General features: G+C 36.8%; 1 protein-coding gene across 1 annotated transcript in view; it reads left to right on the forward strand.

Annotated features, from left to right (window-relative positions):
* The window catches only part of LOC581656 (NADPH oxidase 5), a 63,570-nt gene that overhangs the window by 40,418 nt on the left and 9,675 nt on the right, over positions 1-13,477 (forward strand). The window contains exons 6-8 of the mRNA XM_030999948.1: positions 7,510-7,700; positions 8,407-8,598; positions 10,633-10,765. Of these exons, the coding sequence (XP_030855808.1) occupies positions 7,510-7,700; positions 8,407-8,598; positions 10,633-10,765 (516 nt within the window). The remainder of the gene's footprint in view (positions 1-7,509; positions 7,701-8,406; positions 8,599-10,632; positions 10,766-13,477) is intronic.

Genomic DNA, 13,477 nt, shown 5'->3' on the forward strand with positions numbered 1-13,477 from the left:
ACTGTGTCGTGGTTCACTGCATAACAAGAAACCATGAACAAACAGTGGACTAGAATGTAATTTAGCAATTAAAGTGGGTAGTCGAATAATTGTCACATGGTTATTCAAACTCCCAAGGCACTTATTTTCTAATTCGGAATTTCACATTAAGGATGAAAATTTGAGAGAAGAAGGATCAAGAAGACACGCCGCTCACTCACCTAATTGCGCCATTTTTTGAGCGATGGCGTATTATGGTAATTCGCTGGACATTATTTAGAGGGGCGGTGCGCATGTTTGACAGTAGTTCGCTATGGCTAGTTGTAAAGAAAAAAATGGTGTGTGAATTTGTCCTTTATTTTTATTTCTTGAAGAAAATTAATTCGTTGCATCTTTTCGTGGAATCTACTTGTAATATCATGAATCGGAAAATACATGAACGTAATTCCTTAAATAATACTTTTACGAAGGGAGCAGTCATTTTTCTCAAAACGCTACAATAATATATTTCAAATCTATCACCCGTCCCCTCATCTCTCTTTCTCTCTCTTACTAATTTTCCTCTTTTTCTTTCTCTTTCTCCACCTCCTTTCTCCTTCTTGCTCCTCTCCTACCCTCTCATCTTCCCCTCCCCCTCTCTCTCACAATTTTTCTCTTAACTCTTTTCTTAAGAACTTAAGAGTCAACCAAGCAACACAAATTGGTCGCATTCTAAAAATATTGGCGTATCTTTCTGTAAAAGCACCTTGGTCTAATACCATTCACGTTATAATGGCATGAATGGTATCGTTAATGTAAATATGTATGTCTTTCTCACGATTAAGTTTGATAATTCTACTTAGTCCGTTACAGGTTAGCGTGGCATGTCCCTGAAATGTCACTCCGTGTCCGCATAATCAGTTACCTGCTGAACTCCTTTCGTCTCTATAAAAACTAACCGTGCTTTGTTTGGGGGCAAAATAGAGAAATAAAGCATGTCATTTTTTAATATCGCCATGGTGGAGACACACATCTAATATGCCACTCCGCAAACAAGTCATCTACATTCAACACAATACCGTGGCAGTAGCAATCACAAGTTCGTGTTATTAGTGCGTAGGAGGCAGCCCTTTTTCTCAATTTGCTAATTTTCTTCATTTTCTTCTTGCTTTGTCTTCGCTTGCTCACGGCAACGCGACAAGCCTTACAAAAAAGAAGACTTTACTAGGACTGCCTTCCCTTGAGCATACCAACATTATCACGAAGTCAATACGAAGCTTTTAGAGTCTCGACTTTGTAAATGCTATATTCACATCTTAGGTAACATTTGTGAAGTAGTAACATGAAACAAAGTTCTTTTTTAAAGGCGCTTAATTTATGGTAAATCGTTTTCCAGTCTATATTTTTACCCATTTCTGTCAACGCCTGTAGACATACAATTATTCAGCAACTGGCAATCAACGCTGGAATATGTTTGCAGTCGATACATACGGCTGTTCTTGCACCTGATGGTTTAAACATAGAGTGATGGACTAGATGATGATGATGATGCCCTCATAAACCATGATACTTTACAAACATGGTGATGTGAGTCGATCAAACACGGATCAAAAGATAATCTTCCACTTTATTTCAGTCAATCTAAATAAAAGTGAATAGAAGATAATAGAATGAAGCAGACGGAACTCTGTTGAAATCGTTTGATCAACGTGCATATATGCGATTTTGTGATCAATTTAGAGAAAAGATTTCAGTCGACCGCAGAGTGGCTTTATGACCTTTAGCAAGAAACATTGTTGAATCTCTCTGGAGTCACTTCTTGAGCTCTTCAACGGAGAATCGTGTCTTATAAATTGACTGTTAACGTTGTTTAAAACCAGAATGTTGTTATATCTAATTAAATCCGTGATTAGGTTTTATGATTCCCCTGATATTAAGGAATTCCTCAGTGATTCTCTCCATATCTAATTGAGCGAATCAAATCCTAACTATGAAATTCGGATCTTTTTTTCTTTCTTTCTAGATTTAATGCTTTAATGTCTAAACAAAAAACAAAATACCGAGACATGCTTTGATTGAAAATTATTTTAACAATTGTTGCTTTGATATGAATTAAATAGAAACCGTTTTTGCAAGTTATATTACATCATGAACCATAGCGGTTATTCTCAAATAATGGTTCAGCAGGACTTTATAGGTACGAACATGCACATATTGAAAAAAAAGGTTGCATTGGAAAGCCAGTATGTCCTAGTACTATTTGTTCGATAAGTTCGTCAACATGCCTGGTTAGAAGGAGATATTTACTTTTAGTTAGTGAAGAGTAGTTTAATTGTAGTTAGTAGCTCTATGAGGCATCGGCTATTATTCTATGGGAAAGTATATGATGATGACGAGCACGTGCTGGCATCTTGTTGACAATGCCGACCTCTTTCCCCCTTCATCAGGTCACATGACACGTCACATGTCTTACATAATAAACAAATGCGGAAAGAAAGACTGCAAACGAAAAAGGATAATACCTTATGTACTTTATGCCTATTGATCTTGTTGATTTAAGAAGAACGAAAAACCATCAATTAATTCAAACTTAGATTTCTCTCGTTTTCAACTTTAAGCTAGCCAGGGAATGAGACAGAATAGTTCATTCGATTCTCATAACTCTAGTATTTGAACAGCAAAGCAATGTGTGCATCTTTAATTAAATGAGCGAAAAAATACCTACGTCTCCAACATCAGCACTGGAATTTACCTTTAACATATAAGACAGAGCTGCTATACTAAATTACTTAGGAATTGGGTATATTTACATTTCTCCCTAAATAGTCACTGGAAGACTTTATTTCATAGGTATCTTTATAAAAAATCGTTTCATAATAATGAGTATAACTACTTAATCACTAAACTGCACATTATAATTGCTTTGTTTATCCACTGAGTTGTTTTTATTGCCATTGTTGTTAAATTATAGAAAGGAAACGTAATCAAACCGAGTACACCCACTATACAAGCATTGCAAGCTTGCAGTATGAGAATTAGATCAATCAGGCGACAATGTTGTTTCAATAATTCATATTCTGACAATAATTAAAACATCCGATGTTATGACATTAATGCATGTGTCGCTACAAAGGCTGACATTTTCCTAATCCATCCCCTCATGCTCTTAGCGTCTTCAGTCTGACGTAACATAGGCCGCGCCGGCGTTGGCAAACACTCTGTAAAAAACAGCTCCATTGCTCATTTCCCTTTGCATAAAAATCGAAATTTCGCCCGGAGCTTTGAGTTACAGGAAGCGATCAAATAAATGTATGATATTGTAGATCTACTATTGATAAGCAGCGACAGGTGATAGATTCTATTAATCGTGTTAGTATTGCAGTTATGAAATAACACCACCACGGGATAATTATATGCGACTGAAACATCTTGGGGAACATGAGGAAATGGAAAAATTGATACGTCTGGGAGAACTGCCTTTTTTTTTTTTTTTTTACCTCAGTCTTCAAAATGGAAAATTCTTAACCGAAGGGCATATTTTCTTGTCAATATACATGTAATTAGAAGCAGCCGCTTCTTCTCATCCACGCGTCTCCCTTTTTACCCGTAGTATTCGTGTGGTTCGTAGTCATAAAGGAGTGTCCAATTTAAAGTTTTTATCATGTTTATTATGAACTAATTACTCTAATTCTGCAATAAAATAACGAAATGACTAAATTTGTATAAATGGAAATGAGAAATTTATTATGTGTTGACATTTGGTTGATCTTTACGAGATAAGGCGGTTGACAGTTGGCCTAAATATAACATCCACTTTAACCTGGAAAAAAGTCAGTACGCTTTCATAATTTCTTGTGATACAATTTATATTTAAAAAACACTGATGTTAATTTACGACAGGTTGTGATAAAAACGCCGATTACAATCTTACAAGGTTTTAACGTAGTGAAGGGCGGTAACTACAAATTCAGCGTCTTAAGAGTCCATTTAAATTGATTTTTCTTTCGAGTGAGTGACCTATGTCTGCTTTGTTGGTAATCACAAAGATCTTTTAAAGTGTTTCATATTCCCTCATGTATTGAATCAGGATAATAAAATGAATAAATTAAAGAAGCTCAGAGGGCAAAATTAACGAGTCATATGGAAGAAATAGTCAAGTGCAAGACGACATGGTGAAATATTTCTCTACTACATTATTTTAAAAAGAGAACCCTCTGTAATTACCGCTAAATGAAGAAGAAATATCCCTTTGATTTAGCCTTCTTATCACTTGAAACATACTCTTCTTGTAAGAGAAATGGAGAAAACGTTTTCAGTCTACATCAGACATAATGATAACGACTGAAATCTGCATTCTGGGATTTTGCTAAACTAAACCCTTTGAATGCAGTGCCAAATCACATTGAAAGCACCATTTTTATTTCTTTATTTTCCCATAGACGCCTGTTACAAATTTCTAATGATTGAAAATTAGTGATGCTCTAAGAAAAGGGTCACAATAGGTCATCAATTTGCTGACAAAAACACCATATGGATAAAATAATACATCCACGAAATATGTACACAAAGAGATCGAGATCAATAAAACGTTTGACTCAAACACGAGTTGGGTTCGACGACCGAATTAGAAGGAAAAAAAGAATCTTGCCTGAAAGAAGCAAGGGCGGCAATCGAAAGATTACACCGAAAAGAGAAAAAGGAGAGAGGGAGGGGGGATAGAGAGAGAGAGAGAGAGAGAGAGAGAGAGAGAGAGAGAGAGAAATAGAGAAGAGAGAGAAATGGAGATTAAAACGTTTAATAGAAATGATTCGATTAGGCCCATTAGAATAAAAGGTGAAGATCCACCCGTGGCGGGGTCTGTGCGGCAACGCCGTGTAACGCCGGTCGAGTGGCGCGAGGACAGGTGCTTTGGTTCGCGGAAGAGATTCAATTAATGTCATTGTCGGGACTCTATAAAGCCACACGGTATAAAGACAAAAAGAATGCAGCAAAAAAGGGTGAATTGATGTTTTACCCCCGTGGGTGTTCAATACAAAATAGGAAGAAAAGAGATAGAGAAACCGTGATTTATGATAATGGCTGAGAGATATCTGGAACTATTTATTCAGGTTAGATAAATGATGTAGGGACATCAGTGTGTGAATGACACCTGCTCTACAAAGGCATCATCAAGCGGACTCTCTGACGACGACTACATCGCATCTTTCCCCCCTCCCACGCGGTCGCCATGGGAACGCAACTGGTATATCAAACCTTTGTACGATGCTAGGATAGTTTGGATAAATAGTGCTACTTTTTGAAGGGATTGGAGGAGAATAGGCAATCAATAAATGTCGGATATCAGTTATTCGTAAACATTGAGAGAATCAATAATTGCAATAATTGATGCGCCGTCTGCCGATAATAGACAAGATTATCTGCGTTTTGTATGGAGGTCTGAACAGATGATTACCTGCATTAGGGACGGATTTACCTCCGTTTAAAATGAAAATTGCATGGCCGCGCGACTTACAAGTTTTGTGTATCAAATGAAACTGTCTGCTTTCAAAATGCATCATATCAATCAGATATAGTGGTTGTAGCTCTTGTCACCCTTTAGATTTTACAAACAACTCTTAATACAAGTTATCAATTACACAAGTTTGAAAGTAAGATTGTCCAATAGAGTTTGGTTTATATCTGCTTATATTATTCTTGTTTGTCTCCTCCTTCTGTCTCTTCCCTCGACCCATCTCTTACATCTCTCTAACATCTCTCTCTCTCTCTCTCTCTCTCTCTCTCTCTCTCTCTCTCTCTCTATTTCCCTCTCTCTCTCTCGCTCTCTCTTTATATCTACTTTATTTACTTTATCTAATATATATACATTATGTACATACAGAAGTACGTATGTTTGTATGCATATATTATATTTCCCCTTTTGCCTTATATCACTCGTAGTGTGTATATCTTTCCATTTATCACAGCCACAATCCTATTCTTTCCTTACCTTGTTTATTTATATTTCTTTTATCTTTCTTAGCTCTTTATCTTATTTAGACATTCATCTCGTTTTATAATCAGTTAGTTTTTATGAAATGGGCAACTGAGCGACAAATGACTTTTAAGTTGTCATTATGTAATCTACTTCAATAATCACCAGCGTCGCGTCTGGCTCGATAAAAATCAAAAATCTTATATATTCGCGTTCACCTTCATGCGTCTCTTAATGGGTTATGTCCTCCAAGAATCACCAGAACACTGTTCCTTCCACAACCTCCATTTTGACCAACATCCTATAATGACCGGCTAATGGTGCCTAGTCCCGTTGGAAGCTCGTTACTTCGCCCAAGGGAGCTATAATTGATTTGATTAATTCATAAATGCGTTACCAATTGTTATCATTTATGATAGTTATCTCCCAATTTGGAAACGGATAGGCCAATTGATAGCCATGTAATGAGAAAAGATGATCTAAATGAGGATATAATGAAGTATGAACGTGTACATCCTTTTTTCATGCCTTTTGCACAATGTCAACTATGTATTTAAGAAAACACGTTTTTATGCAAGCATTTAATCGAGGACTTTGATATTAAATTTAAAACCTCAAAGAATGGCCAGAGTCGTTATATGAGGTGTGGCCCAATGGAGTAAGGGTATCGGATATGACGTAATACTATACAATATGTAATAACTTTTCACAGAATACCAATCAAGTATTTAAGAATAATAAACCCCAATTTTTAAGCTTAAAAGATCGGCCTTTCAGCTTAAGGAGCGATATTGCTTAATGTTAAAACTCAGTGACCTAGAATGATGTAAGTTCGACGGAGCATCGAACTTTTCATTTTCATAGACATATATCTACTGGGGTTGTATTTATTTCGTAATTGAAAAGCTTTATAAAACATCTTCTTCACTCTTAAAAATACTAGGTAAAAATGTGCCATGAGGGTGAAAATGTATCCATCCATATTTGTATTATCCCAATTTGGCTAATATGTTGCCCATTTCTGAAGGAAATATTCTATATTTTCAACCTCATTGAACAATATATTATTACTCAAGTTGCGTAAAGAAAATGCCTAAAGCCATTTTACTGCTGTTGCTTTTGTTATAATATTTTCTACAAATGATGGATCAAAAACAAAGTAACAAATTGATACAAATTAAACCGACGTGAACACAATGTCCAAAAAAAAATCATATTAAAAAAGAGCATTGTGTAAATACATATTATCGTGTAAAAAGAGTGCGAAAATTGATCCACATCAAACTTCAATAACAAATCATTATGCGTTTTTAAGTATATTGATTGAGCCAAAGTTTAAAAATCACTATACAGTGAAACCTGTCTATAAAGACCACCCAAGGGATACACGAAAAGTGGTCTTTATAGGCAGGTGATCTTTATGTACAGGTTCCTTTAATACAAATTTCAATAAGAAACCATTTTTTTTCAAAGGGAAACAAAAAATGTGGTCTTTATAGACAGGTGGTCTTTCTATACAGGTGGTCACTAAAGCAGGTTTGACTGCATGTAATTCTAAAACCTTTGTTGATATTTTCCAGGGTTCGTAGAAAAGACAACCGATGGTAACGTCACGATGTCGGCTCTACTCTTTACGAACCCTCACTTAACGAGCCTCGGGCTCGCTCCCGTTTCCGGTAGTGCCTTCCTCACTGGCTGGGTGTTGGACATCATCCTCGCCATCATGGTCATATGCTCAATGCCCTTCGTCAGACGATCAGGACATTTCCAAGTAAGTCATTCTAATCTCATCTTATTCCAATTGGAGGGCTAGTAAGAGAGAAAGGAAGTTTTCTAAGATGCTTCATCATTGACACATTGTCGGGAGATGGTTATCAGATTCATTGGTTTTATATTCAAAACTATCATCGAAAACATATTCAGATTAATAAAATTGTGTTGTGAAACAGTATTAGAAAATTTTCTCCCCCTTTTTTTTTTGGGGGGGGGGTGGGTTATTTGCCTCAACCTCTTTGTTTGACCTTATCTCTGTTTGTGCATAAGTTATGAGTATCTTTCTCTCTTAATATGTCTATTATTTCTTTATGTCTCTGTGTATGTCATTGTATGCCAGTCTCAAATCTCTCTTTTTCTGCCTATTCTCTCTCTCTCTCTCTCTCTCTCTGTCTCTCCATCCCTCCATAATCTTTCTCACTTTCTTCCTTGGTCCTTCCCGGTCTCGCGCTCTATTTTTCCTTTGGGTTGGGTCTCTCTGGCCCCATGTTCGGTTTGAATATGATAATTTATTGGCATTCTTCTTTTAAAATCTTGAAATAATTCTCCTTAACGATGACTACTTTCACCCAACTCAATTCGTACGCAAATCTTGTATGATTTTATTTTGTCAAACTGGATCACAAGTTTGTATGTTTACATATTCTATTTTCATTCCTACCGTAATACTTGTACTTTCATTCCTTTGCAATGTTCTTGTTCAGGTGTTTTACTTCACGCATATGTTGTACGTGGTGTTCTGGGGCCTGCTGCTCATACACGGACCCAGGTTCTGGTACTGGTTCGTGGTGCCAGGAATCATCTTCATCGTGGAGAAACTCAGTCAGACCAAATGCGTCAAGCAAGCCCGTTACGGAAAGACATATGTACAGGAAGTTAACCTTCTCCCATCGGGGGTAAGTATGTAGGAAGCTACAGGGGTTAGTGGGTAAAGACGAAATAACTAGATTAGGGGAAGGGGTAAAAAGTGAGAGAGAGAGAGACAGAGAGAGACAGAGAGAGAGAGAGACAGAGAAAGGGGGAGAGAACAAGGAATAATTGGAATAAGGAACATGAAAAGGAGATGATATGATATCTGGCCGTCCAACACCTTTACTCTGGTCAGGGGTCTTGCTAATTTACATTTATTCCATCGGGTGAGACAAGTGCCCCCATCTCTCGCATGATTCAAGTGCCCCTCCCCCCCCCCCCCCACTCCCTCAGTGTGTGTACCCATGCTACACTACCGGGGATATGTTTAGAAGACAATGAGTGCTTCTGAATGAAACCGTGCGCACTAATCCAATTTAAGGATGGGAAAAACGATGCATGAATGTTGGAGCATTCATTCGTATAACGCATTCCACCAGGCAGCATCAAGATTCAGAAAACCACATATTATAATAATATGTAGAAAAGCAAATCTGTGCATGTATTCATCTTGTAAATGATATGCGTTCTTTTTCATCCTGTTGTTTTGTAATCAAAAGACTATTGAACGTTTAAGACAATGACAGATGAACTCATATTAATATAGGTTACCGTGGTATCTATTGTACTAATGTATAAACGGTCTATATGAATATATGAATAAGACGGTTTCATATAATCCAAAAGATTCATGATGGATAAATGAAAAATGGGTATAGTTACTAGGGATTTCATGGATAATTGGCAATGATCCAGTTCATCTTTTTTTCTATTGTATACACAAAATATATTTTCAAACATGCAATTTTAGATCTATTTTTAAAAAAATTTTATGGGATAATATTTCAAGTTATAAAGAGATATGAAAAAAGTGGAATTGCAACCTCAAACAAGGATTCTGCATAAATTCATATCCATAAATAGAAATGACATTCCTTTAGCATGGAATTGGAAAAAAGCGTTTTGAAAAGCTATCCAAAAATGCAAGAGATGATACAATATTGCACAAAAGTATTAAATCATACAGTATACAGCACACAGCTATATGTTTACTTCAAAATCGCCATTCAGAATTAATTTGATTACTCCTTTTGGTGATACTCGCAAGGGATTTATTTCAAAGGAAAGGATATATATATATGATAAGAAAGTGTTTAGGTTAACCATGCGTGTTGAATGCCGGCTCTTTAATAGTAATGCACTTTTTAGTATATATTTTCTGTGTGTAAGTATAGCCCTTGAAAAAGTATACTTAGAAGAAGTATGACGTACAACATACGATGTACTACCTTTATAATGGAATAGTTATGTGTTTGTAATATGATGGGCTTTTAAGGTTTACACATAGTTTTCGTGTGAATAAATTGGCATGGAATGATAGACAATTAATTTTAAAAATAAACGCAGGATTTTTCTGACGATGTGGTCTATGAAATATACTCCTTTTTTCTCTCTCACACACACACACACCTGAACACACCCGAGTGGGGGAGTGGAGAGAAGGAATGTGAACTTGAAAAGAAAATGATCGACCTTCTCCAAAACCCATCCCCCAATCGATTGACTTTTTAAATTTCATTTCATCTTCTGAGTTACACTGGTGCTCCCATCATGATACCAGTACCCCCCCCCCACTCCTCGTGCATATACCAATAGATATACCACCGAGTTGTGAGTTCTCTTTGATAGAGCATGTTAATATTTAAATATTAACCCTTCGGTTGCTATCTTCACCTCTCTGCACGGTCACCCGTTTGCCATACGTTTGCCACGCGTGTTATTTTACTCAAAGCAATAGCCACCGATCGACCGAAAGGTTGCTTTATGCAACACAATAGCTTTATAAAATTGCCCATTTCCGTTCTTCTTTAGCTCCATGACGACCCTTTTGAACACCGGTATAGATTCATATTGCACTTCACAATTATTCAAACCTTTGATATATCTATTCCATGATGAACTATACAATAGTATGAATATTATTTTTTACTATTTACCACAAATTCATTTCATTTGTTTAGGTAACGCATCTTGCATTGACGAGACCCAACCGATTCCATTACAAAGCGGGAGACTACATCTTCATCAATATTCCTCAGATCGCTCAGTACGAGTGGCATCCGTTCACCATCAGCAGCGCACCAGAACAGCAAGGTATACAACCATTTTAACCTTCTCCAAGGGCGAGTAAAAAGGATAAAAAGGAGAGAGAATTTTGTAAAAACATCTATTCATTGAATAGTGGTTGTGCCCTAAAAAAGTCGATAACTAGTCTAGACAGATTATATCATTTACGTGTGATTAGCATCATCATTTCATCAGATAGCAAACCAATCGAATTTTAACACCTGCGAACTGTGATAATAATCTGTGAGTTTTAACACGTCGCAGATAACGCTTTATACAATAAATCTCAATGTTAGTGTTTCGATAGCAGTAAGCTACCCAAATTATGTGTTTTATTTTCTCTTGTCGGTTATTCAAATATAATTTACCTTACCTTTATTTTCTAAAACTCTTAGATGTCAGTTTTAGTTCATTTTTCATTTAATCGTTTATACAAACATGCTCATTGAATTAGCTTATTAACCTAAAAGGCTAAAAAAACAAACATTTGAAAAACTACTTTCTTATGAGCATCCTTTTTCAAGCGCACCATATCAGCTTTTCTTTATGCTCATTAATAGAGTAAGGAAAAGCTAACAGAAAGTAAAAATACCCAAACATTAGATGAGAAGTTTTCCAAACATAAAGTTGCTAGCTGACAAACAGATTTGCAGCCATATTGTGGAAAGGAAAGTTGATCAACGTGTTTGCCTTAACAGGAAATTAAATCAATACCAGACAGAGTCATCACAGTGGTTCTGCATAGCCCATCAACCTATAAGAAGATCTCCATGCTATATCCAATGCCTATTTTCCCCAAACAGAGACTCTAGGATAAAACCTATACCAACTTAATTTACTGCAACATTGCTATAGATGTACATGGTAGTCAGACGGTACACAGTCCTCATCATGTTGTTTTGATGCATGTAAACTAAACCTCGTAACTCCCAGTTAATCACCACCCGCATGATTTGACAGATTTGATTCATACTCCATCGGCTGAGTATTTTGATTGCGGTATGATATTCCCATAACCGATAACGAGCAGTGGCCTGTACTCCGAGTGACAATGGTCAATTATTCAAGCTTCATTTTGTTTTGTTTTGTTTTGTTAGTTGTTCAAATAAATCTTTATTCAGATACTAAATCACGGATAACATCGAACATGAATATATACATATTAATAATGTTAAAAGCACTTCATGTCAGGTTGAATGAGATGAAATTCTATATCTGTATTAACTTGAAAGCAGAGTGTAAACGCATTTCCCGTAAATCAATAATTATCTTCATCCACTTAGTAGTATTCACATCTATTGTCTTAGTCTTATTTTCCTCAACTTCTAGTCTGTATTTATTCCAAAAAAAAGGGGGGGGGGAGTATTATAATTTTGATAATTATTCAAGCTTCGTGAACGCATCAATTTCATTATCAATAGCTATCATTCGAGACATAGATAAGTACGTTTAAAGCCACACTGTCCTACTTATAGCTACTTGCGCCCTCTATATCAAACAATGCACAATCGGTGACCATTGATCCCCCATGATCCTCTTTGACTTATATTAATTGAGAGCTGATTTTAATGAGATAACCACCTGTCCAGTGACCTTGCATGGTGGTCTAATCCCTCCTATAAACTAGTACAGATAAGCTTTAAGATATGAATAGAGAGAACGCTTAATAGGCCTCGGTCCCACTTTCATTTGACCATTAAGTCCCAACTAATTTCCCTCAGCTCGCTCCCCGTCCGGCCGGTCGGCCTGCCTATCATTCCATGGTTTACCATACCCAAAGTGCTATAACACTCGAGAGTTGAAGGGAAATCAAATGCCTGACTCGGCTGAGCCCCGAGGCGAAATATAAGAACCCTCCTCGTTAAGTTTCCTCCCATCCATCCATGCCTACTTCCAGTGACTGGATATATAGAGGAGTAAAGAAGCAAAAACGTTTACTACGATCCATTCGATGTGATCCATGAGACGTATTGCCAGGATGATTCCTTGAAAATGTCATGTGCAGAATAAATCATGTGCAGTCAAACCTGTCTATAGCGACCGCCCAAGGAAGACACAGAGAGTAGTCTTTGTAGACAGGTTCGTTTAGTACATGTTTCAATGGGAAACAAATTTTCAAGGGAAACAAAAAAATGTGGTCTTTGTAGACAGGTGGTCAATAAAGCAGGTTTGACTGTATTTACATATAACTGGAAGCTTCTCTTTTTACTAACTTCTATTTGGCCCAAAACGTTCGTCCCTTCCCTCCGTAATGTATTATCAACATGCACTTTCCCTATTCTGGCAAAGTGGTTAAGTGTGCTGAACAAAAAGGTTCTAAAGGATACCTATCATCCGGACAAGTAGCCCTTATTGTCCAGAAAAGTACCTCCAAACTACCTGACCCTGGGATTTTACCCTAGGACAGTCAGTCTCAGACCTAACCTCTAGTAAAAATATTCTTCCTGACTACTATCCCGGACAACACTTTTCCCTCTCTCAACTACCCCCAGGACAAGGACCACCGGACATTCACCCTCGGCCAAATCATCCATGCGAACAATCCGATAGCTGAGACCTTTGGAATGTTATATTTAACCTACATTATTCAATGATTCAATAACACCTTGGCCCCATTTCACAAAACTTTTCGTCAGTGACGATTGACAGTTTTTGTAATAAGGTAGTGAAATCCTTGCTTCTGATTGGCTATCAGCAGATTTGTCACTGATTTTTGTCATTTGTCATTGAAAAAAGGTT

The sequence above is a fragment of the Strongylocentrotus purpuratus genome, unplaced genomic scaffold, assembly GCF_000002235.5.
Source record: "Strongylocentrotus purpuratus isolate Spur 01 unplaced genomic scaffold, Spur_5.0 spur5_scaffold_6, whole genome shotgun sequence".
In the NCBI taxonomy this organism is placed as follows: domain Eukaryota; kingdom Metazoa; phylum Echinodermata; class Echinoidea; order Camarodonta; family Strongylocentrotidae; genus Strongylocentrotus; species Strongylocentrotus purpuratus.